Source organism: Symphalangus syndactylus, chromosome 21, assembly GCF_028878055.3.
Source record: "Symphalangus syndactylus isolate Jambi chromosome 21, NHGRI_mSymSyn1-v2.1_pri, whole genome shotgun sequence".
Lineage (NCBI taxonomy): Eukaryota > Metazoa > Chordata > Mammalia > Primates > Hylobatidae > Symphalangus > Symphalangus syndactylus.
The window spans coordinates 25,338,708-25,363,172 of NC_072443.2; the positions used below are offsets into that span (position 1 = coordinate 25,338,708).

Sequence of the window (24,465 nt, forward strand, 5' to 3'; positions counted from 1 at the left end):
AAGAGGTATTTTAGATACTATACAAATATATGGAAATAAAACAATATGTTCCTGAATGGCCAATGGGCCAATGAAGACATTAAGAAAGAAAACTGAAAAATTTCTTGAAACAAATGATATTGGAAACACAATATAGCAAAACCTACAGGATACAGAAAAAGTAATATTCAGAGGAAAGTTTACAGCTTTAAGTGCATACATCAAAAAAGAGAAAAAACTTCAAGTAAACTATCTAATGATGCGCATCTTAAAAAACTAAAATAGCAAGAGCAAACCAAACCCAAAATTAGAAGAGAATAAAGAGAGAAAAAACAAATGAAATTGAAATTTTAAAAATACAAAAGATTAATGAAACAAAAAGTTGGTTTTTCCAAAAGTTAAAAGAAAATTTACCAACCTTTAGCCAATCTAAGGAAAAACAAAAAGAGAAAATACAAACAAATAAAATCAGAAATTAAAAAGGAGGCATTACAACTGATACTACAGGAATTCAGAGGATCATTAGTGGCTACAATGAGCAATTATATGCCAATAAATTGGAAAATCTAGAAGAAATGGACAAATTCCTGGATACATACAATCTAACAAGATTGAACCAGGAAGAAATCCGAAATCTGAACAGACCAATAGCAAGCAATGAGATCAAAACTGTAATTAAAAGTCTCCCAGTAAAGGAAACCCCGGGACCCAGTGGGTTCACTGCTAAATTCTACCAAACATTCAAGTAAGAACAAATGCCAATCCTACTCAAACTATTCCGAAAAAGAGAGGAGGAGGGAATACTTCCAAACTCATTCTGCAAGTCCAGTATTACCCTAACACCAAAACCAAACAAAGAAACATCAAAAAAAAGAAAACCACAGGCCAGTATCTCTGATGAACATTCATGTAAAAATCCTCAACAAAATACTAGCAAACCAAATTCAACAATACATTAGAAAGCTCATTCACCATAACCACGTGGGATTTATCCCTATGATGCAAAGATGGTTCAACATACAAAAATCAATCAACATGATTCATCATATCAACAGAATAAAGGATAAAAATCATATGGTCATTTCTGTTGATGCTGAAAAACCATTTGATAAAATTCAACAGTTCTTCATAATTTAAAAAACTGGGAATAAAAAGAACATGCCTCACATAATAAAAGCCATATATGACAGACCCACAGCTAGTATCATACTAAATAGGGAAACACTGAAAACTTTCCCTTAAGATCTAGAACACAACAAGGATGTCTACTGTCACCACTGTTATTTAACATAGTATTGGAAGTCCTAGCTAGAGCAATCAGATAACAGAAAAATATAAAGGACATCCAAATTGGAAAGGAAGAAGTCATATTACTCGTTTGCTGATGACATGATCCAACGTTTGGAAAAACCTACAGACTCCACGAAAAAACTATTAGAACTGATAAACAAATTCAGTAAAGTTGCAGGATACAGTATCAACATAAAAAAATCAGCAGCATTTCTATATGCCAACAGTGAAAAACATGAAAAAAATTAAAAAGTAATCTCGTTTACAATAATAGCCACACATAAAATTACCTAGGAATTAACCAAAGAAGGAAAGATATCTACAATAAAAACTATAAAACAATTATTAAGAAATATGATGAGAACACCAAAAAATGGAAAATTACTCCATATTCATGGATTGAAAGAATCAATTTGTTAAAATCTCCATACCACTCAAAGCAATCTACAGATTCAATGCGATCCCCATCAAAACACCAGTGACATTCTTCACAGAAATAGAAAAAATAATCCTAAAATTTATATGGAACCACAAAAGAGCCAGAATAGGCAAAGCTATCCTGAGCAAAAAGAACAAAACTGGAAGAATCACATTACCTGACTTCATATTATACTACAGAGCTATACTAACCAAAACAGCATGGAAATGGCATAAAAACAAACACATAGACCAGTGGAACAAAATAGAGAACCCAGAAACAAACCCATACACCTACAGTGAACTCATTTTTCATACAGGTGCCAAGAACATACACTGAAGGAAAGACACCTCTTCATTAAGCGATCCTGGGAAAACTGAATATTGATAGGCGAAACAATAAACTAGACCCCTATCTCTCGTCATATACACAAATCAAATTAAAATGGATTACAGACTGAAATCTAAAACCTCAAACTATGAAAATACTACAAGAAAACACGGGAAAATCTCCAGGACATTGGTCTGGGCTAATATTTCTTCAACAACACCCCACAAGCACAGACAACCAAAGCAAAAGTGGACAAATAAGATCACATCAAGTTAAAAAGCTTCTGTACATGAAAGGATACAATCAACAAAGTGAAGAGACAGCCCACAGAATGTGAGAAAATATTTGCAAACTACCCATCTGACAAGGGATCAATAACCAGAATATATAAGGAGTCCAAACAACCCTACAGGAAAAAATCTAATAATGTGATCAAAAAATAGGCAAAAGATTTGAATAGGTATTTTTCCAAAAAAAAAGACATACAATTGGCAAACAGGCATATGAAAATGTGTTCAACATCACTGATCATCAGAGAAATGCAAATCAAAACTACAATGAGATATCATCTCACCCCAGTTAAAATGGCTTATAGCCAAAAAACAGGCAATAACAAATGCTGGCGAGGATGTGGAGAAAAGGGAACACCTACACACTTTAGGCAGGAATGTAAATTAATATAACCACTATGGAAAACAGGTTGGAGGTTCCTTAAAAAACTGAAAATTGAACTACCATATGATCCAGCCATTCCACTGCTGGTTTACACCAGAAACAGGAAATCAGTAGATTTGGAAGTGATCTAAGTGCCCATTAATAGATGAATAAATAAACAAAATGTAGTACATTATATACAATGGAGTATATTCAGCCATAAAAGAAAATGAGATTCAATCATGTGCAACAACATAGATGGGATTAGAGATCATTACGTTAAGTAAAACAAGCCAGGCATGGAAAGACAAACATCACATGTTCTCACTTATTTGTGGGATCTAAAAATCAAAACAATTGAATTCATGGACCTAGAGAGTAGAAGGATGGTTACCAGAGGCTGGGAAGAGAACTAGTGGGCTGGGAGGCAGGTGGGGACAGTTAATGGCTATAATAAAAATAGAACAAATGAATAAAACCTACTATTGATAGTACAATACAGTAATATAGTCAATATTACTTAATCATATATTTTTAAATACCTTAATGAATGTAATTGGATTGTTTGTAACTCAAAGGATAAATGCTTGAGGGGATGGATACCCCATTCTCCATGACGTGCCTATTTCACATTGCATGCCTATATATCAAAACATCTCATGTAGACCATAAATATATACACCTAATATGTACCCACAAAAAAAATTTTTAATGATTTTAAATTTTTTAAAAAGAATAAAAAATAAAATAGCTAGGCATGGTGGCATGTGCCTGTAGTCCTAGCTACTTGGGAGGCTGAGGTGGGAGGGCTTGAGCCCAGGAGGTTGAGGCTACAGTGAGCTATGTGATCATGCCACTGCACTCCAGCCTGGGCAACACAGCAAGACCCAGTCTCAAAAAAAGAAAAAATATCCTAAAACTCAACAATAAAAAACCAAAAAAAACAATTTAAAAATAAGCATAGGGCTCATGTAGCCATTTCTCCAAAGAAGATATATGAATCTCTAATAAATACATAAAAAGATGCTTAGTATCATTTATAAATAGGAAAATGCAATTAAGACTACAATGAAATGCCACCTCATACCATTAGGATGGCTACTACAAATTTAAAAAAAAAACAGAAAGTAACAAGTGTTGATGTGGATGTGAAGAAACTGGAAACTTACGCACTGCTAGCAGGAACATAAAATGAGGTACGGCCATTGCAGAAAATAATACAGCAGTTGTTCAAGAAATTAAAAATATAATTACTATAAGATCAAGCAATTCCACTTCTGGATATACACCCAAAAGAATTAAAAACAGGGAGCTGAGATATTTGTACACCCATGTTAATGATAGCTAAAATATTAAAGTAAACCAAGTGCCCACAGATGAATAAATACAGAAACAAAATGTGGCATATAAATACAATGGAAAATTATTCACCTTTCAAAAGGAAGAAAATCTGGCATATTCTACAACATGAATGAACCTTGAGGACATTAAGCTAAGTGAAATTAGCCAGTCACAAGAAGACAAATACTATATGAGGTACTTTAAAAAGTTAAAATCATCAAAACAAACAGTAAACTGGTGGTGGTAAGGGGAATGGGGTGGAGGGAGAAATGGGAATTTATTTTTTTAATGGGTTTCAGTTTTACAAGATGGAAAATATTGTGGAGATTGATGATGGTGATGGCTGCACATTATGAATTTATTTAACAACATTAAACTGTACAATTAAAAATGATTAAGATGGTAAAATTTATGTCAAGTGTATTTTACTATAATAAAAAAACTTTAGAGTCTTAAAAATCATTTAGTACACTTGTCCAAAAGCATAGAAATTTATATTTAAAATAGATATATGTTCTTCTATGTAAATCATAAATAAATAAAGTTGGTTTCAACAAGTGAGTAAATAGAAAACTTGAATTGTCCTATAAGCGTGTGACCAGATGGCTTCACTGATGAATTCAACTGAACATTTAAAAAAGAACGAGTATCAATTTCCCCAAAAACTCTTCCAGAAAACAATGAAGGAGAGAAAGTTTTCCAACTCATTCTATGATGGTATTAGCCTGATACCAAAACCAGAAAAAGACAGTACAAAAAAAAAAACCATATATGAATCTCTCTCTTGTATACAAACATAAACATCCTCAACAAACCTGAATCAAGAAACATAAACATCCTCAAGAAAACATCTCCAAGAAAACTTAATATAACATATTAAGAATATTATAAATCAGATCAAAGAGATTTATCCCAGGAATGAAAAGTTACTTTAAAATATGAATATGAATTTATCCAATAAATTTGATTAGTAAAATAAAGAATATAAATTACAGTAGGAGAATGCAGGAAATTCAAACATGCATACATTATTTTGAAAGCCGCTACCAAATTAAGAATAGGAAGGAAATTCTCCAACATGATAAAGTACATCTATGGAGGCCTGCCCAGCTCACCACAACCATCAGCACCCACACCCGCCATCCAGGTGCCTAAAGACAAGTGAGACCTGCCTACTCCAAACAGCACACAAGCATGTCATCCCAGAACCAAATAGTAACACTTCATTTGCTGCCACCAGTGCTTACCTGTACAGTAAGGGCCTGAGGACAAGCCTATGCCCATGCTGTCCAGAAGCATGAGTATTGGCCAGGCCCACTCATTGCCGCCAGTGCCCAACAGCACCAATAACTTGAAAAACAGCTGCCACCGCCCACCACTATGGCTACAGCCAACACCCATGCACACCACCTGGGGACCCAAGGACAGGTACACCCTGTCCCCTGCAAACAGTATCCACAGGCACTGTCCCAGGAAGAAAGAACAGGCCCACCCAATCTGCTGCCACCAGAACCTGCCCGCACAATACTATGCCTAAAGACAGGGCTGCCCTGTCCACTGCCACTACCACAGCCCACACACACCATCAAGGGGCCTAAGTACTAGCCCACCCTACTCACCATTGCCAATGCCCAAGTACACCATCCAGTGACCTGAGAACCCACCCATTGTTTCCTGCCACCTACCTCGGCCACAGCCGGCACCAAACATGCTGACCGGGGACCCAAGAACTGACCTGCCTGGACCCTAACCACCACCCTAACCCATGTTACCACCAGGAATCCCAAGAACTGGCACAAATGGCTCATCCCTACCATGACTGATGCTCATACATGCCACCCAGGGGTCCAAAGACTAGCAAGCCTGGTGTACCTGTCCCCAGTAAAGCCTTGCCACAGTCTCCGTTAGAAACCACAGATTCACTTCCTGCTGACGAGTCTGAAAATTTTAAAAATAAATAAATAAATTGCAGTATAAGACAATAAGGACCTTGCAGACACCAATATCACTGATTACGACGCAAAGAAATAACACGGAGATTATACCACTGCATCTACTCAGAATACAACCCTAACAAACATCATAGATACATCTACAGGAAAAAGTCTCTACCAGATGAAGTTAATCCGTAAAACTGAAAGAAACAACTGTCACACCAGATGCATGGATATCAACATAAGAACATAAGAAACATGACAAAGCAAGAAAGCATGACACCTCCAAAAAAATACAATAATTCTCCAGTAACGTAACACAGAGAAAAATACATGTATGAAATGCCTGAAAACAAACTCAAAATAATTAACTAAGGCAGCAATCCCCAACTTCTTGGCACCAGGCACCAGTTTCAGGGAAGACAATTTTTCCACAGACCAGGGGATGGCAGGGGAGTATGGATTGTTTCAGGACAAAACTGTTCCATCTCAGATCATCAGGCATGAGATTCTCACAAGGAACATGCAGCCTAGGTCCCTTGCATGCACAGTTCACAATAGGGTTCATGCTCCTGTGACAATCTAATGCTCCCACAAATCTGACAGGAGGCAGAGCTCAGGCAATAATGTTCACTCACCTGCCACTCACCCCCTGGCTCTGCGGCCTGGTTCCTAACAGGCCACGGACCAGTACCAGTCCATGGCCCCAGGGGTTGGGGATCCCAATCTAAGGAAACTCAAAAAGTTACAAGAGAACACAGAAAAGCAATACAAAAAAAATCAGAAAAGAAATTCAGGATATAAATGAGAAATCAACAAAGAGATAGGTCTCATTAAAAAGAACCAAACAAAAATCCTGGAATAGAAGAGTTCAATTAATGAAATAAAAAACACAATTAAGAACTTCAACAATAGACAAAGCAGAAGAAAAAAATTCTGAACTTGAAGACATTTCTTTTGAAATAAACCAGTCAGACAAAAAACAATAATTAATAAAGCCAACAGGACACATGTTACATTATAAAAAGACCAAATATTCAGATTTCAGTTGTTTCAGAGGAGAAGAGATGGGCAAAGACATAGAAAACCTATTTAACAAAATAATAGCTAAAATTTCTCAACTCTTATGAGAGATAATACACATCAACATACAGTAAGTTCAAATTTTACCAAATGGATTCAATCCAAGACACTATACTTCTCCCAGACATTATGATCAAACTGTCAAAAATCAAAGCCAAAGACAGAAATCTAAAAATAGCAAGAGAAGAGCATCAAGTCACATATAAGGGAATCTCCATCAGACTAAATTTCTCAACAAAAACTTTCTAGGCCAGAAGAGAATGGGATGATATCTTCAAAGCACTGAAATAAAGAGCTACCAGCCAAGAATGATATTTTCAGCAAAGCTATCCTTCAGAAATGAAGAATAAATAAAGTCTTTCTCAGACAAACAAAAACAGTAATTTATAACTGGTTGACTGATGCTATGAAAAATGCTTAAGGGAGTCATATATCTAGAAGCAAAAAGACAGTATCTACCATCATGAAAACACACAAAAGTATAAAACTAACTGGAAGAGCAGACACAAATGAGAGAGAGGAATCAGTCATTATCACTACAGAAAACCACCAAGACATAAGAGTAAACAAAATGTTGAATAGGAGTGGTGAGAGAGGGCATCCCTGTCTTGTGCCAGTTTTCAAAGGGAATGCTTCCAGTTTTTGCCCATTCAGTATGATATTGGCTGTGGGTTTGTCATAGATAGCTCTTATTATTTTGAGATACATCCCATCAATACCTAATTTATTGAGAGTTTTTAGCATGAAGGTTGTTGAATTTTGTCAAAGGCCTTTTCTGCATCTATTGAGATAATCATGTGGTTTTTGTCTTTGGTTCTGTTTATATGCTGGATTACATTTATTGATTTGCGTATGTTGAACCAGCCTTGCATCCCAGGGATGAAGCCCACTTGATCATGGTGGATAAGCTTTTTGATGTGCTGCTGGATTCGGTTTGCCAGTATTTTATTGAGGATTTTTGCATCAATGTTCATCAAGGATATTGGTCTGAAATTCTCTTTTTTGGTTATGTCTCTGCCAGGCTTTGGTATCAGGACGATGCTGGCCTCATAAAATGTGTTAGGGAGGATTCCCTCTTTTTCTATTGATTGGAATAGTTTCAGAAGGAATGGTACCAGTTCCTCCTTGTACCTCTGGTAGAATTCAGCTGTGAATCCATCAGGTCCCGGACTCTTTTTGGTTGGTAAGCTATTGATTATTGCCACAATTTCAGAGCCTGTTATTGGTCTATTCAGAGATTCAACTTCTTCCTGGTTTAGTCTTGGGAGGGTGTATTTGTTGAGGAATTTATCCATTTCTTCTAGATTTTCTAGTTTATTTGCATAGAGGTGTTTGTAGTATTCTCTGATGGTAGATTGTATTTCTGTGGGATCGGTGGTGATATCCCCTTTTTCATTTTTTATTGCATCTATTTGATTCTTCTCTCTTTTCTTCATTAGTCTTGCTAGCGGTCTATCAATTTTGTTGATCTTTTCAAAAAACCAGCTCCTGGATTCATTAATTTTTTGAAGGGTTTTTTGTGTCTCTATTTCCTTCAGTTCTGCTCTGATTTTAGTTATTTCTAGCCTTCTGCTAGCTTTACCATTTGACCCAGACATCCCATTAATGGGTATATACCCAAAGGACTATAAATCATGCTGCTATAAAGACACATGCACACGTATGTTTATTGCGGCACTATTCACAATAGCAAAGACTTGGAACCAACCCAAATGTCTAACAACAATAGACTGGATTAAGAAAATGTGGCACATATACACCATGGAATACTATGCAGCCATAAAAAAATGATGAGTTCATGTCCTTTGTAGGGACATGGATGAAACTGGAAACCATCATTCTCAGTAACCTATCGCAAGGACAAAAAAACCAAACACCGCATGTTCTCACTCATAGGTGGGAACTGAACAATGAGAACTCATGGACACAGGAAGGGGAACATCACACTCCGGGGACTGTTGTGGGGTGGGAGGAGGAGGGAGGGACAGCATTAGGAGATATACCTAATGCTAAATGACGAGTTAATGGGTGCAGCACAGCAACATGACACATGGATACATATGTAACGAACCTGCACGTTGTGCACATGTACCCTAAAACTTAAAGTATAATTAAAAAAAAAAATTTAAGCCTGTTAATACTGAACTAGGTTTCCTAGAGATGCATTAATAACATTCCTCTCCATTATAGTAAGAAGGCCTAAATTTCCTCAACTATGAGATAAGGCCAATGCTACTTACATCTCACAGACTTATGAAAACTAAATAGGACAGTTCAGGCTTAGCCTAATGCTTAACATATAATAAGTACTCAACAGATATTAGCTGCCATAATTATAAATAGAGGGTTTTCAGTTCCAACCTGATATTGCTCATGTACTCTTATGACTGATATGCCAAATAATTAGTGGAGTAGGAAGAACAGCATAACTTGATTTAAAAAAAATTACACTACAAGACAACCAAATCTGTAGGTACAAATTATGTAAGCTCACTGATAATGAAAATGAGATCAAGCAAGGAATAAAGAATCCCATTAAAAGAGAAAAACCAAACTGGTTCTCTTCTAAAAATAATCTGCCCAAGAGAATTTTACAAAATTCTTGTGCTGTGAAGCAAATACATCATAATTTCCCATTCCTGTTGTTTTGAACCAAGTCACTTCTAATTCTGCCTACTAACTTAACTGTCATAATCCAGTTTCATCTAAACAACTCATCATGTTCTGTCCCACCTTAGTTTCCAGATAGTCTAGATATCCTAACCATCCCATTTTACCTACCTTTTAGAAGTAGAACATTCAGAAAAAGGTTAAGAATCAAAAGCTCCAGAACTTTCAGTAGAGAAAAACTAAAGTATAGACAAGATGCCTGCTCCTAGCTTAAGACAACCAGGATTTGGAAATGACTCAGGTCCTTTCTACCATACATCAGAGATACTTTTTAAATTCCACTTTTTAATATTCATACACATCCCCCGGGAATCTTTTATGAACATTTTAACATTGTGAATTTAAACTAATTATGCATTAATATAGATAATTAGTTATATAAGACATATATGTGTCTTCGGTACAAAATTTTGAAATGATACAAAGCCCTCTAGATTTTAAAAATCTGTCAAAAATCACATTATATTATTCAAAAATTGGCTGAGTAAACTATAAAACTAATTAATTACACTATTGCCTGTTGGCTACATCACTTTTATCAGTTTAAAAAATATATCATTTTCCTTTGTTAGGATCATGTCAACCACATTGTTCTTTTTGTTTATTAAAAATATGGTGATTTGGGTCATTATTGTATTTTTAATTCTATTTCTACTGCTATTGAATTTTAAAACCTTTTTATCCTCTAACAATATCATTAAGTGTATATTAAATAGATGTTATAACGTTAATGCCGTGACCATGCCTGAAAATCACTAACTCTGGAACAGAAGTCAGATGTCGTAAATTCTATAAGGAAGGCCAAACAATTATCTTTTTATGCTAGGCTGATAATTTAGCAAAAAATAAACTGAAAAAAAAAATTAGAGATAATGCCAGAAAACTAAAAGGCAAAATTAAAGTAATAATATGTTGCAAAATTATTGATTGATATCCCAAAGAACCTGTGCTCACCACTTTACAAGCATTCGTATGGAAAAGTGAGATTTAAATAATGTAAGTATTTTTTAAATTTTACTTTTATTAGTTTTTTGTAGAGATGGTGTTTCGCCATGTTGCCCAAGCTGTACTTGAACTCCTGCACTCAAGTGATCCACCTGCCTCGGTCTCCAAAAGTGCTGGGACTACAGGTGTGAGCCACCGTGCCCGGCCTGAATGATACAAGTTTTTTGTTTTGTTTTGTTTTGACTAGGCAAAGAACTTTATTAACCTTTGTTTCAAAGTTTATTCTCAGGCTTCTTCGGCTTAATTAGCTGCAAAGAATGAATTGTGTATAAGCAAAAACTGAAAAGAGATGCAGTGTCCAAAGGGCTTGGGCTTAAAAATATTAGAGATCTGGATTTTATCAGATCCATAAACAAAAATTTCTTTAAAAGTAGTCATAATATAAAATAGCAGCTCCCAGTAACTTCTTCAAGTTTTATCTTCAGAAGTTGACTCAATTCAGTTTGCCTCATTCTTGGAAGCCTCATCAAAATTCTCCACAAGATCAGGAACTTCATCATCATCATCCTCCCCAGTAGCAAGTGGTGCTTTTCCATCCACAGATTGTTTGGGCAAAGCTTGAGCCAGTCTGCTTAAACTAGTCAGACTGTCTGCACCAAGCTGGTTTAAGATGCCGGGTAGCATTTCTGTCAGCTGCTTTGTCTCGACATGGCCTGTAATGGTGAAAGTGTTTGCTGCCAGAGATGCCTGAACTTTAGGGTTGTTAAAGTGGATCACCGTTCCTTGGTTTGTAAACATATGCACCTCTTCAATACCAAAGATATTGTTTACCCGTAACTTCTTTAAGGAGAACTGAAGTTTTTTATCATCTGCTGTGGCTGTTCTATGAACCACCTTCCTTCTACGAGCAGTTCCTTTTCCACCAATAAGCACTTGTGCCTGCAGTTTGGCAAGTTTTTCCTGGTTCATGATTGTTTCTTTCATCCTATCAGAGCAGATAAAGGGCCATGCAGAGAACTAGGGTTGGTGCTCAGAGGGTCTCGGGTGGACCAGCTGAGATTAGGCGCACACATGCGGAGATGCAAGATGGCAGCTAAAGGGGAATGATATATGTTGTGAAGCATGCAAAGTCTTCAGGGTATGTCTCCCATAAGATAAAACAACTTTGTATGTGCAAACCTTTCTGAAAATGTGGCTTGGTTTTTATTAATTAAAAATTATCATTCCTTTACTTCTAGAATTCCATCTCTCAAACCAAGTACAATTTTTCATGTAAATCTTTTTGAGAAACCAAGTCTGAAAACTGAGTGTGTGCTTGTTCTAAGGATGAAAGCATCATCACTGCATCAATAGACCTGCCTTATTCACCTTGACAATTTATCCATGGTATGGTAATAATGTCAAGAGGCTCATAAACTGCTATGGAGTCACTAATATGTGTTTATATTTCCTACACACAATTTACTTGAAAAGGGAGAATTAGACTAAGTAGTTTATAGAAGTACTTTGAGATAAATTCAAGGACCCCAATGAGTCTTCTAAATTTGTGTGACTTTCCAATAATTATAATTTGCTATTGTCATTTTTTCATTCAATATGTTAAAAAGAAAATTCAATACTCTTTTTAAAATAACTTTCTAATCATTGATTTATGTCCTATTCTGAAATGTTCTAAATTATTTCTACTAACAACTGTAATTTGAATCCTCCAGATATTTAATTCCCCTATACAAATAATTTGTTAACACTATGACTATAGCAGGACCATAGTTGCTAAACGGAGCATTTTTGGCTGGCCCAAGTACAGAGGTGTTTACAACCAGTTGATTACAAGTTGCAGATGTCTGTTTCTGCTCCACTCCCACTGCTTCATTTGACTAGCCTTTAAAAAATAAAAAAGAAGAAGAAATAGAGCACCCTTTCTCACTGCTGATCGCAAACAATGACTCAATCATCATTATCAGTCTATGTATAACTCTTGCATTATCAGCAAAAGTTTATCAAGATTTCCAAATGCACAAAAACAAGGGAGTTAAGATACTTAAAATCACAGAAAGTTAGAGGCTGAAAGAATCTTAGAGTCCACTGAATTCAAACCTTCTATTTTAAACATGTGATCATAATTGAGATCCAACAAGATTAAATGAATCATTTATGGTCAACTTTATAGGATAAGCCCATACTATGTCACACACACACACACACACACACACATATCTTACTTACCTTTCTGGTGATGACTTGGAAGTAGCAGGACATCCTCGGATATGTTTTTTATTTTTATGGTCTAGAGAGATGACTTTATTCCTTAGGCTTCTTTCCCACTAGGAAAAAAAATGAAATTTTAATAATAAACACATCAATATGACAAGAGGTATTTAAACTGTTCGTTTTTATTTGGAAATTTGTTATAAACGATCAACTACATAGTTCACAAAGAAAAATAATAAGTGCAATCTATGGAATATCTGGCTCTTTTGCTAATGCATAAATGTAAGTCCACCAAAAAATACTAGGAAGACATTTTAAAATACCAAGGTAATTTAATAAAAAAATCAACACTTTGAGATTCCAAAGCTTAAATAGCTATTAAAATCTGGAATGTACTTAAAGGAAGTGACAAAAATTATTACACAGAAGGTTAAATAGGGCCTATGATTCTAAAGTAACTGTACCTATAAAAATTGAAAGATATTAAAATTAGTTACCTAGGAACTGCCACATGGAAAATTTTAGGAAAGAGCCAGACACCTTATTGATAGAGTTTAGATTAAATATGACTAGAATAAAAGGTTCAAATTAATTTATTTAATACACAGTGTTAGCCTAGGCAAATAAGTCATTTATATTCTCTATGTCTTAGTTTCTTTATCTGAAAAGGGATATAATAACAGTAGCTACCTCACAAAGATATACAATGATTACATCTGTATTAAGTTTTGGTTTTACTTCCACATCACAGAACAGACATTTGTAATAAATTTACAAGACTGTCTTCATAAAAGAGATATTTGTACAGTCATATTTGTAGTCCATGATTCGCAGTAACCAAAAGAGGGAAGAATCCACCAAAAAGAATATGTTAAGGTTGATCGACTAATTCAGAAAAGTTGCAGGATATAAGATCGAAAGGCCAAAATCAGTTGTATTTCTATTTAATGGCAATGAGAAATCTGAAAGAGAAATTAAGAAAAAAATTCCACTTACAGTGCTCGCTTCGGCAGCACATATACTAAAATTGAACCGATACAGAGAAGATTAGCATGGCCCCTGCGCAAGGATGACACGCAAATTCGTGAAGCGTTCCATATTTTTGAAAAAAAAAAAAAAAAAAAAAAAATTCCACTTACAATAGCATATCAAAAAGAATAAAACACCCAATAATAAATTTAGTCAAGGCAATGTAAGACTTTTCTGCTGAAAATATCAAAACATGCTGTAAGAAATTAAAGAAACCCTAAATAAATGAAAAGACATCCCCTAATCAAGGACTGAAAGACTTTATTAACTATATCAACTATTTTGGTTAGCAGTTGGGCATTACTCCCCAAAATGACCTCCAGATTCCATTCGCTCCCTTCCAAAATTCCAACAGCCTGTTTTGCAGAAATGGACAAACTGATCTGACGATTAATTACGAGAGGCTCAGAAGAACCAAAACAATCTTGAAGAAGGAGGGCAAAATTAGAGGACTCACATTTCAGTTTCAAAATTTACTATGAAGCTATAGTAATCAAAACAATGTTGGCAAAGGGTAAACATACAGATTTATGGGACAGAATTGAAAGTCTAGAAATAAACCCATATATCTAGGACCAATAATTGATTTTCAACAAGGATGCCAAAACCATTCATGGGAGAAAAATAAACTTTCAACAAATAGTTCTTGAACAACTGAACCACCACATGCAAAAGTATGAACTTTGACCCTTGCCTCACACCATATTCAAAAATGAATTCAAATGGAGAGAAAACCTAAATTCAAATGGAGAGAAGAGCTAAAATTATGAAGCTCTTAGAAAAAAACACAGCAGTACATTTTCATGACTTGTATTTGGCAATGACTTCACAGATATGACCAAAAAAACCACAAGTAACAAGAGAAAAATTATAAATTGGACATCAGCAAAATTTGAAACTTTTATTCATCAAAGTACACTACTGGAATAGTGAAAAGGCAACCAACCCACCAAATGGGAGGAAATATTTGCAAATAATATAACTGATAAAAGTATAGTATCCAGGTCAACCACAATGGCTCACACCTGTAATCCCAGCACTCTGGAAGGCCAAGGCAGGAGGATTGCTTGAGGCCAAGAGTTCCAGGTCAGCCTGGGCAACATAGCAAGACCCCATCTCTTAAAAGAATAAAGGTATAGTATTCAAAATTAAAAAAAAAAACCTCTTACAATTCAGTAAGATAAAGACAAAAATACTTTTTTAATGGGCAAAGAATGTGAATAGATATTTCTCCAAAAAACTACACAAATGACAAAAAGCACATTAGAAGACACTCAATGTCATTGGTCATTAGGAAATGCAAATCCAAACCAAAGAAGTGAAAGATCTCCACAATGAAAACCATAAAACATTGATGAAAGAAACTGGAGAACGTCAAAATAACGGAAAGATACTCCATGGACATGGTTTGAATAAATATTGTTTATCTCCTTCAAGAAGAAAAAAAGAAAAATGAAAAAAGAATCAGTGTTGTTAAAACGTCCACACGAAATGAAGAAATCTATAGATTCACCAAAATCCCTATAAAAATATCAATAACATTCTTCCCAGAAGAAGGAAAAATACCCCTAAAATTTATATGGAAACACAAATAAATGCAAGTCAAAACCCCAGTGACATATCATTTTGTACACACTAGGATGAAGAATGAAGGAAGAGAGAAGGAAAAGGAAGTAAAAGCGCAAGAAAGAGAGAAAAAAAATAAGTGTTGGTAAGTATATAAAGAACCTGGAAACTTCATACATTGCTAGTGGGAATGTAAATGGTACAGCTACTGTAAGAAAAAAAAAACAGTATCGCAGTTCCTCGATAACTTAAACATAAAATTACCACCTAACACAGCAATTCCCATCCTAAGTATAAAACAAAAGAATGGAAAACAGGTTTTCTAACAGATACTTGTATGTTCATAGAAGCATTATTCAATAACAGCAAAAAAGGTGAAAACAATACAAACAGATGAACAGATGAACAAACGTGATATATCCATACAATGGAATATTATTAGACCATAAAAAGAACTAAAGTACTACCACATACTATAACATGGATGAAATTTGAAAGCATTTGTGCTAAGTGAAAGAAGCCATAGACACAAAAGATCATATATTGAGTGATTCTGTTTTTGTGAAATATCTAGAACAGGAAAATCCAGGCAACAGAACACAAAGTAGTAATTTCCAGGGGCTGGGAAGTGGGGTGAATAGAGAGATAAAATAAGAAGTGAATGCTTAATGGTTAAAGAGTTTCCATTTGGGGTGATGAAAAACTTCTGAAACTAGACAGAGAAAGTGGTTGCACAACACTGTGAGTGAACTAAATGCCACTAAATTGAATGCTATAAAATGGCTAATATGGTAAATTTTGTGTTATATGTATTTTGTCACAACAATAGCAAAAAAGCATATGACTAAATCTCCAGTAAGAAATACAGCATTAAGAAACCACTAAGAATACAGTGGCTCAAGCCTGTAATCCCAGCACTTTGGGAGGCTGAGGCTGGTAGATAACCTCAGGTCATGAGTTCGAGACCAGCCTGACCAACATGGAGAAACCCCGTCTCTACTAAAATACAAAATTAGGCAGGCGTGGTGGCACATGCCTATAATCCCAGCTACTCGGGAAGCTGAGGCAGAAGAATGACTTGAACCCAGGAGGTGGAGGTTGGGGTGAGCCAAGATCGCACCATTACACTCCAGCCTGGGCAACAAGAGTGAAACTGTCTCAAAAAAAAAAAAAAGAAAAGAAAAGAAAAAGAAAGAAAAGAAACACTAAGAATAAAGAGACCAGGTGCAGTGGCTCACATCTGTAATCCCAGCACTTTGGGAGGCCAAGGTGGATGGATCGCTAGAGGCCAGGAGTTCAAGACCAGCCTGGGCAACACGATAAAACCCCACCTCTACTAAAAATACAAAAATTAGCTGGGCGTGGTGGTGCAGGCCTGTAGTACCAGCTACTGGGGAGGCTGAGGCATGAGAATCGCTGGAACCTAGGAGGCAGAGGTTGCAGTGAGCTGAGATCACACCATTGCACTCCAATCTCAGCAAAAGAGTGAGACTCTGCCTAGAAAAAAAAAGGAAGGAAACCACTAAGAATAAAGGAAAAGACTGATAAACTACATTCATCAAAATCAAATATTTCTGCTCATCAAAAGACATACAATTAAGAAATAAAAGAGCCACAGATTGCAAGTATTTGCAATAACCATACTGACAACAGACTCATATCCTTATTATATAAAGAATTCCTACACATCAATAACAAAGACTAAAACTCAGACTTGAGCCAGGTACAGTGGCTTATGCCTGTAATCCCAACACTTTGGGGGGCTGAGGCAGGAAGACCACTTGAGGTGAGAAGTTTGAGACCAGTCTGATAAACACAGTGAGACCCTATATCTACAATAAAGGTGGTAGCACGTGTCTGTAGTCCCAGCTACTCAGGAGGCTGAGGCAGGAGGATCACTTGAGCCTAGGAGTTTGAGGCTGCAGTGAGCTATAATCGTACCACTGCACTCAGGCCTCGGTGACACTGCAAAAACCTGTACCATAAATAAAAAAATAAATAAATATATAAAATAAAAACTCGGATTTAAAAAATCAGCAAGAATTCTACTTGAAATAAAATAGAATAAGAATAATCCTCTAAAGATGGCCGAATAGGAACAGTTCCAGTCTACAGCTCCCAGCATGAGCGACGCAGAAGATGGGTGATTTCTACATTTCCATCTGAGGTACCAGGTTTATCTCACTAGGGAGTGCCAAACAGTGGGTGCAGGAAAGTCGGTGCAGCGCACCATGCACGAGCTGAAGCAGGGTGAGGCACTGCCTCACCCAGGAAGCACAAGGGGTCACGGAGTTCGCTTTCCTAGTCAAAGAAAGGGGTGACAGACGGCACCTGGAAAATTGGGTCACTCCCACCCTGATAGTGCGCTTTTCCAAAGGGCTTGGGAAACGGCACACCAGGAGATTGTGTCCCGCACCTGGCTCGGAGGGACCTATGCCCACGGAGTCTCGCTGATTGCTAGCACAGCAGTCTGAGATCAAACTGCAAGGCCCCAGTGAGGCTGGGGGAGGGGCGCCCGCCATTGCCCAGGCTTGCTTAGGTAAACAAAGCAGCCAGGAAGCTCGAACTGGGTGGAGCCCACCACAGCTCAAGGAGGCCTGCCTGCCTCTGTAGGCTCCACCTCTGGGGGCAGGGCACAGACAAACAAAAAGCCAGCAGTAACCCCTGCAGACTTAAATGTCCCTGTCTGACAGCTCTGAAGAGAGTAGTGGTTCTCCCAGCAAGCAGCTGGAGATCTGAGAACGGGCAGACTGCCTCCTAAAGTGGGTCCCTGACCCCCCAGCAGCCTAACTGGGAGGCACCCTCCAGTAGGGACAGACTGACACCTCACTTGGCCCGGTACTCCTCTGAGACAAAACTTCCAAAGGAACGATCGGACAGCTGAATATGCGGTTCACGAAAATCCGCTGTTCTGCAGCCACCGCTGCTGACACCCAGCCAAACAGGGTCTGGAGTGGACCTCTAGCAAAATCCAACAGACCTGCAGCTGAGGGTCCTGTCTGTTAGAAGGAAAACTAACAAACAGAAAGGACACCCACACCAAAAACCCATCCGTACTTCACCATCATCAGAGACCAAAAGTAGAAAAAACTACAAAGATGGGGAGAAAACAGAGCAGAAAAACTGGAAACTCTAAAAAGCAGAGCGCTTCTCCACCTCCAAAGGAACGCAGTTCCTCACCAGCAATGGAACAAAGCTGGATGGAGAATGACTTTGACGAGCTGAGAGAAGAAGGCTTCAGACGATCAAACTACTCCGAGCTAAAGGAGGAAATTCAAACCAATGGCAAAGAAATTAAGAACTCTGAAAAACAATTAGATGAAAGTATAACTAAAACCAATGCATAGAAGTGCTAGAAGGAGCTGATGGAGCAGAAAGCCAAGTTTCGAGAACTACGTGAAGAATGCAGAAGCCTCAGTAACTGTTGTGATCAACTGGAAGAAAGGGTATCAGTGATGGAAGATGAAATGAATGAAATGAAGCGAGAAGGGAAGTTTAGAGAAAAAAGAATAAAAAGAAATGAACCAAGCCTCCAAGAAATATGGGACTGTGTGAAAAGAACAAACCTACGCCTCATTGGTGTACTTGAAAGTGACGGGAAGAATGGAACCAAGTTGGAAAACACTCCACAAGATATTATCCAGGAGAACTTCCCCAATCTAGCAAGGCAGGCCAACATTCAGATTCAGGAAATACTGAGAATGCTACAAATATACTCCCCGAGAAGAGCAACTCCAAGACACATAATTGTCAGATTCACCAAAGTTGAAATGAAGGAAAAAATGTTAAGGGCGGCCAGAGAGAAACGTTCGGTTACCCACAAAGGGAAGCCCATCAGACAAACAGCTGATCTCTCGGCAGAAACTCTACAAGCCAGAAGAGAGTGGGGGCCGATATTCAACATTCTTAAAGAAAAGAATTTTCAACCCAGAATTTCATATCCAGCCAAACTAAGCTTCACAAGTGAAGGAGAAATAAAACACTTTACAGACAAGCAAATGCTGAGAGATTTTGTCACCACCAGGCCTGCCCTAAAAGAGCTTCTGAAAGAAGCACTAAACATGGAAAGGAACAACCGGTACCAGCCACTGCAAAAACATGCCAAATTGTAAAGACCATCAAGGCTAGGAAGAAACTGCATCAAATAACAAGCAAAATAACCAGCTAACATTATAATGACAGGATCATATTCACACATAACAATATTAACTTTAAAAGTAAATGGGGTAAATGCTCCAATTAAAAGGCACAGACTGGCAAATTGAATAAGGAGTCAAGACCCATCAGTGTGCTGTATTCAGGAAACCCATCTCATGTGCAGAGACACATATGGACTCAAAATAAAGGGATGGAGGAAGATCTACCAAGCAAATGGAAAACAAAAAAAAGGCAGGGTGCAATCCTAGCCTCTGATAAAATAGACTTTAAACCAACAAAGATCAAAAGAGACAAAGAAGGCCATTACATAATGGTAAAGGGATCAATTCAACAAGAAGAGCTAACTATCCTAAATATATATGCACCCAATACAGGAGCACCCAGATTCATAAAGCAAGTCCTGAGTGACCTACAAAGAGACTTAGACTCCCACACAATAATAATGGGAGATTTTAACACCCCACTGTCAACATTAGACAGATCAACGAGACAGAAAGTTAACAAGGATATCCAGGAATTGAACTCAGCTTTGCACCAAGCAGACCTAATAGACATCCACAGAACTCTCCACCCCAAATCAACAGACTATACATTTTTTTTTACCACCACACCACACCTATTCCAAAATTGACCACATAGTTGGAGTAAAGCACTCCTCAGCAAATGTAAAAGAACAGAAATTATGACAAACTGTCTCTCAGACCACAGTGCAATCAAACTAGAACTCAGGATTAAGAAACTCACTCAAAACCGCTCAACTACATGGAAACTGAACAACCTGTTCCTGAATGACTACTGGGTACATAATGAAATGAAGGCAGAAATAAAGATATTATTTGAAACCAACGAGAACAAAGACACAACATACCAGAATCTCTGGGACACATTCAAAGCAGTGTGTAGAGGGAAATTTGTAGAACTAAATGCCCACAAGAGAAAGCAGGAAAGATCCAAAATTGACACCCTAACATCACAGTTAAAAGAACTAGAAAAGCAAGAGCAAACACATTCAAAAACTAGCAGAAGGCAAGAAATAACTAACATCAGAGCAGAACTGAAGGAAATAGAGACACAAAAAACCCTTCAACAAACTAATGAATCCAGGAGCTGGATTTTTGAAAAGATCAACAAAATTGATAGACCGCTAGCAAGACTAATAAAGAAGAAAAGAGAGAAGAATCAAATAGATGCAATAAAAAATGAAAAAGGGGATATCACCACCGATCCCACAGAAATATAATCTACCATCAGAGAATACTACAAACACCTCTATGCAAATAAACTAGAAAATCTAGAAGAAATGGATAAATTCCTCGACAAATACACCCTCCCAAGACTAAACCAGGAAGAAGTTGAATCTCTGAATAGACCAATAACAGGTTCTGAAATTGTGGCAATAATCAATAGCTTACCAACCAAAAAGAGTCCAGGACCTGATGGATTCACAGCTGAATTCTACCAGAGGTACAAGGAGGAACTGGTATCATTCCTTCTGAAACTATTCCAATCGATAGAAAAAGAGGGAATCCTCCCTAACACATTTTATGAGGCCAGCATCGTCCTGATACCAAAGCCTGGCAGAGACATAACCAAAAAAGAGAATTTCAGACCAATATCCTTGATGAACATTGATGCAAAAATCCTCAATAAAATACTGGCAAACCGAATCCAGCAGCACATCAAAAAGCTTATCCACCATGATCAAGTGGGCTTCATCCCTGGGATGCAAGGCTGGTTCAACATACGCAAATCAATAAATTTAATAAATCAATAAATTTAATAAATTTTAATAATCAGTAATCCAGCATATAAACAACCAAAGACAAAAACCACATGATTATCTCAATAGATGCAGAAAAGGCCTTTAACAAAATTCAACAACATTCATGCTAAAAACTCTCAATAAATTAGGTATTGATGGGATGCATCTCAAAATAATAAGAGCTATCTATGACAAACCCACAGCAGTATCATACTGAATGGGCAAAAACTGGAAGCATTCCCTTTGAAAACTGGCACAAGACAGGGATGCCCTCTCTCACCACTCCTATTCAACATAGTGTTGGAAGTTCTGGCCAGGGCAATCAGGCAGGAGAAGGAAATAAAGGGCATTCAATTAGGAAAAGAGGAAGTCAAATTGTCCCTGTTTGCAGATAACATGATTGTATATCTAGAAAACCCCACTGTCTCAGCCCAAAATCTCCTTAACCTGATAAGCAACTTCAGAGAAGTCTCAGGATACAACATCAATGTACAAAAATTACAAGCATTCTTGTACACGAATCACAGACAAACAGAGAACCAAATCATGAGTGAACTCCCATTCACAATTGCTTCAAAGAGAATAAAATACCTAGGAATCCAACTTACAAGGGATGTGAAGGACCTCTTCAAGGAGAACTACAAACCACTGCTCAATGAAATAAAAGAGGATATAAACAAATGGAAGAACATTCCATGCTCATGGGTTGGAAGAATCAATATCATGAAAATAGCCATACTGCCCAGGGTAATTTATAGATTCAATGCCATCCCCATCAGGCTACCACTGACTTTCTTCACAGAATTGGAAAAAACTACTTTAAAGTTCATATGGAACCAAAAAAGAGCCCGCATCACCAAGTCAATCCTAAGCCAAAAGAACAAAGCTGGAGGCATCATGCTACCTGACTTCAAACTATACTACAAGGCTACAGTAACCAAAACAGCATGGTACTGGTACCACAACAGAGATATAGATCAATGGAACAGAACAGAGCCCTCAGAAATAATGCCGCATATCTACAACTATCTGATCTTTGACAAACCTGACAAAAACAAGAAATGGGGAAAGGATTCCCTATTTAATAAATGGTGCTGGGAAAACTGGCTAGCCATATGTAGAAAGCTGAAACTGGATCCCTTCCTTACACCTTATACAAAAACTAATTCAAGATGGATTAAAGACTTACATGTTAGACCTAAAACCATAAAAACCCTAGAAGAAAACCTAGGCAATACCATTCAGGACATAGGCGTGGGCAAGGACTTCATGTCTAAAACACCAAAAGCAATGGCAACAAAAGCCAAAATTGACAAATGGGATGTAATTAAACTAAAGAGCTTCTGCACAGCAAAAGAAACTACCATCAGAGTGAACAGGCAACCTACACAATGGGAGAAAATTTTTGCAACCTACTCACCTGACAAAGGGCTAATATCCAGAATCTACAATGAACTCAAACAAATTTACAAGAAAAAAGCAAACAACCCCATCAAAAAGTTGGCAAAGGACATGAACAGACACTTCTCAAAAGAAGACATTTATGCAGCCAAAAAACACATGAAGAAATGCTCATCATCACTGGCCATCAGAGAAATGCAAATCAAAACCACGATGAGATACCATCTCACACCAGTTAGAATGGCCATCATTAAAAAGTCAGGAAACAACAGGTGCTGGAGAGGATGTGGAGAAACAGGAACACTTTTACACTGTTGGTGGGACTGTAAACTAGTTCAACCATTGTGGAAGTCAGTGTGGCGATTCCTCAGGGATCTAGAACTAGAAATACCATTTGATCCAGCCATCTCATTACTGGGTATACACCCAAAGGACTATAAATCATGCTGCTATAAAGACACATGCACACGTATGTTTATTGTGGCACTATTCACAATAGCAAAAACTTGGAACCAACCCAAATGTCCAACAACAATAGACTGGATTAAGAAAATGTGGCACATATACGCCATGGAATACTATGCAGCCATAAAAAATGATGAGTTCATGTCCTTTGTAGGGACATGGATGAAACTGGAAACCATCATTCTCAGTAAACTATCACAAGGACAAAAAACCAAACACCGCATGTTCTCATTCATAGGTGGGAATTGAACAATGAGAACACATGGACAGAGGAAGGGGAACATCACACTCCGGGGACTGTTGTGGGGTCGGGGGAGGGGGGAGGGACAGCATTAGGAGATATACCTAATGCTAAATGAAGAGTTAGTCGGTGCAGCACACCAACATAGCACATGGATACATACATATGTAACAAACCTGTTCTTCCTGACGTTCTTTTTCCCTTCAGTCCCCCTGACAGGCTCCAGTGTGTATTATTCCCCACCAATGTGTTCTCATTGTTCAACTCCCACTTATGAGTGAGGACATGTGGTGTTTGGTTTTCTGTTCCTGCGTTAGTTTGCTGAGGATAACGGCTTCCAGCTCCATCCATGTCCCTGCAAAGGACATGATCTTTTTCCTTTTTATGGGTGCATAGTGTTCCCTGATGTACATGTACCACATTTTTTTAATCCAGTCTATCATTGTTGGGCATTTGGGTTGATTCCACGTCTTGGTTATTGTGAATAATGCTGCAGTGAACATACGTGTGCATGTATCTTTATAATAAAATGATTTATATTCCTTTGGGTGTATACCCAGTAATGGGATTGCTGGGTCAAATGGCATTTCTGCTTCTAGATCTTTGAGGAATCACCACACTGTCTTGTCTCTTTTTAAGTTTTTTTTTTTAACTTCATGTCTATTTGTCTGATGTAAGTATGGCTACTCCTGCATACTTTTGGTTTCCATTTACATGGGATATATATATGTATCCATCACGTCCCTTCACTTTCACTTCATGTGTGTCTTTATAGGTGAAGTGAAGTTTCTTGTAGGCAGCATTCTGTTGGGTCTTGTGTTTTATCTATGCAGCCAGTCTAAATCTTTTAATTGTGGAGTTTAAACCAGTTATGTTCAGGTTGTTATTGGTAGTGAAGACTTACTCCTCTCATATTCCTCAAAATAGTACGAACCATGTATGACAAGCCCACACCCAACATCATACTGAATGGGCAAAAGCTGGAAGT

General features: G+C 37.4%; 2 protein-coding genes and 1 non-coding gene across 17 annotated transcripts in view; 1 reads left to right on the plus strand and 2 right to left on the minus strand.

The window, feature by feature from the left end:
- Positions 1-24,465, minus strand: part of SENP7 (SUMO specific peptidase 7) — a 199,126-nt gene that overhangs the window by 122,663 nt on the left and 51,998 nt on the right. For all 14 annotated transcript variants that reach the window (XM_063629970.1, XM_055259053.2, XM_063629969.1 and 11 more), the window contains one exon: positions 12,871-12,968. In XM_063629970.1, the coding sequence (XP_063486040.1) occupies positions 12,871-12,968 (98 nt within the window). The remainder of the gene's footprint in view (positions 1-12,870; positions 12,969-24,465) is intronic.
- LOC129470975 (transcription factor BTF3-like) lies at positions 10,739-12,143 on the minus strand. 2 transcript variants are annotated; one of them, XM_055259060.2, is made up of 2 exons: positions 11,247-12,143; positions 10,739-11,189 (listed from the first exon to the last, which is right to left on the minus strand). In XM_055259060.2, exons 1-2 carry the CDS (start codon positions 11,626-11,628, stop codon positions 11,143-11,145), a joined length of 429 nt encoding a protein of 142 aa, XP_055115035.1. In that variant the 5' UTR covers positions 11,629-12,143; the 3' UTR covers positions 10,739-11,142. The 2 variants fall into 2 exon arrangements, with proteins under 2 accessions (XP_055115035.1, XP_055115034.1); XM_055259059.2 differs by having other exon boundaries at positions 10,752-12,069.
- On the plus strand, positions 13,853-13,959 carry LOC129471792 (U6 spliceosomal RNA). Its single transcript, XR_008653740.2, has one exon. It is a non-coding gene; the product is annotated as a U6 spliceosomal RNA (small nuclear RNA).

What these genes read in the sequence shown, in the direction of transcription:
- LOC129470975 (XM_055259059.2), bottom strand. Translation starts at nt 11,628, where the DNA reads ATGAAAGAAACAATCATGAACCAGGAAAAACTTGCCAAACTGCAGGCA.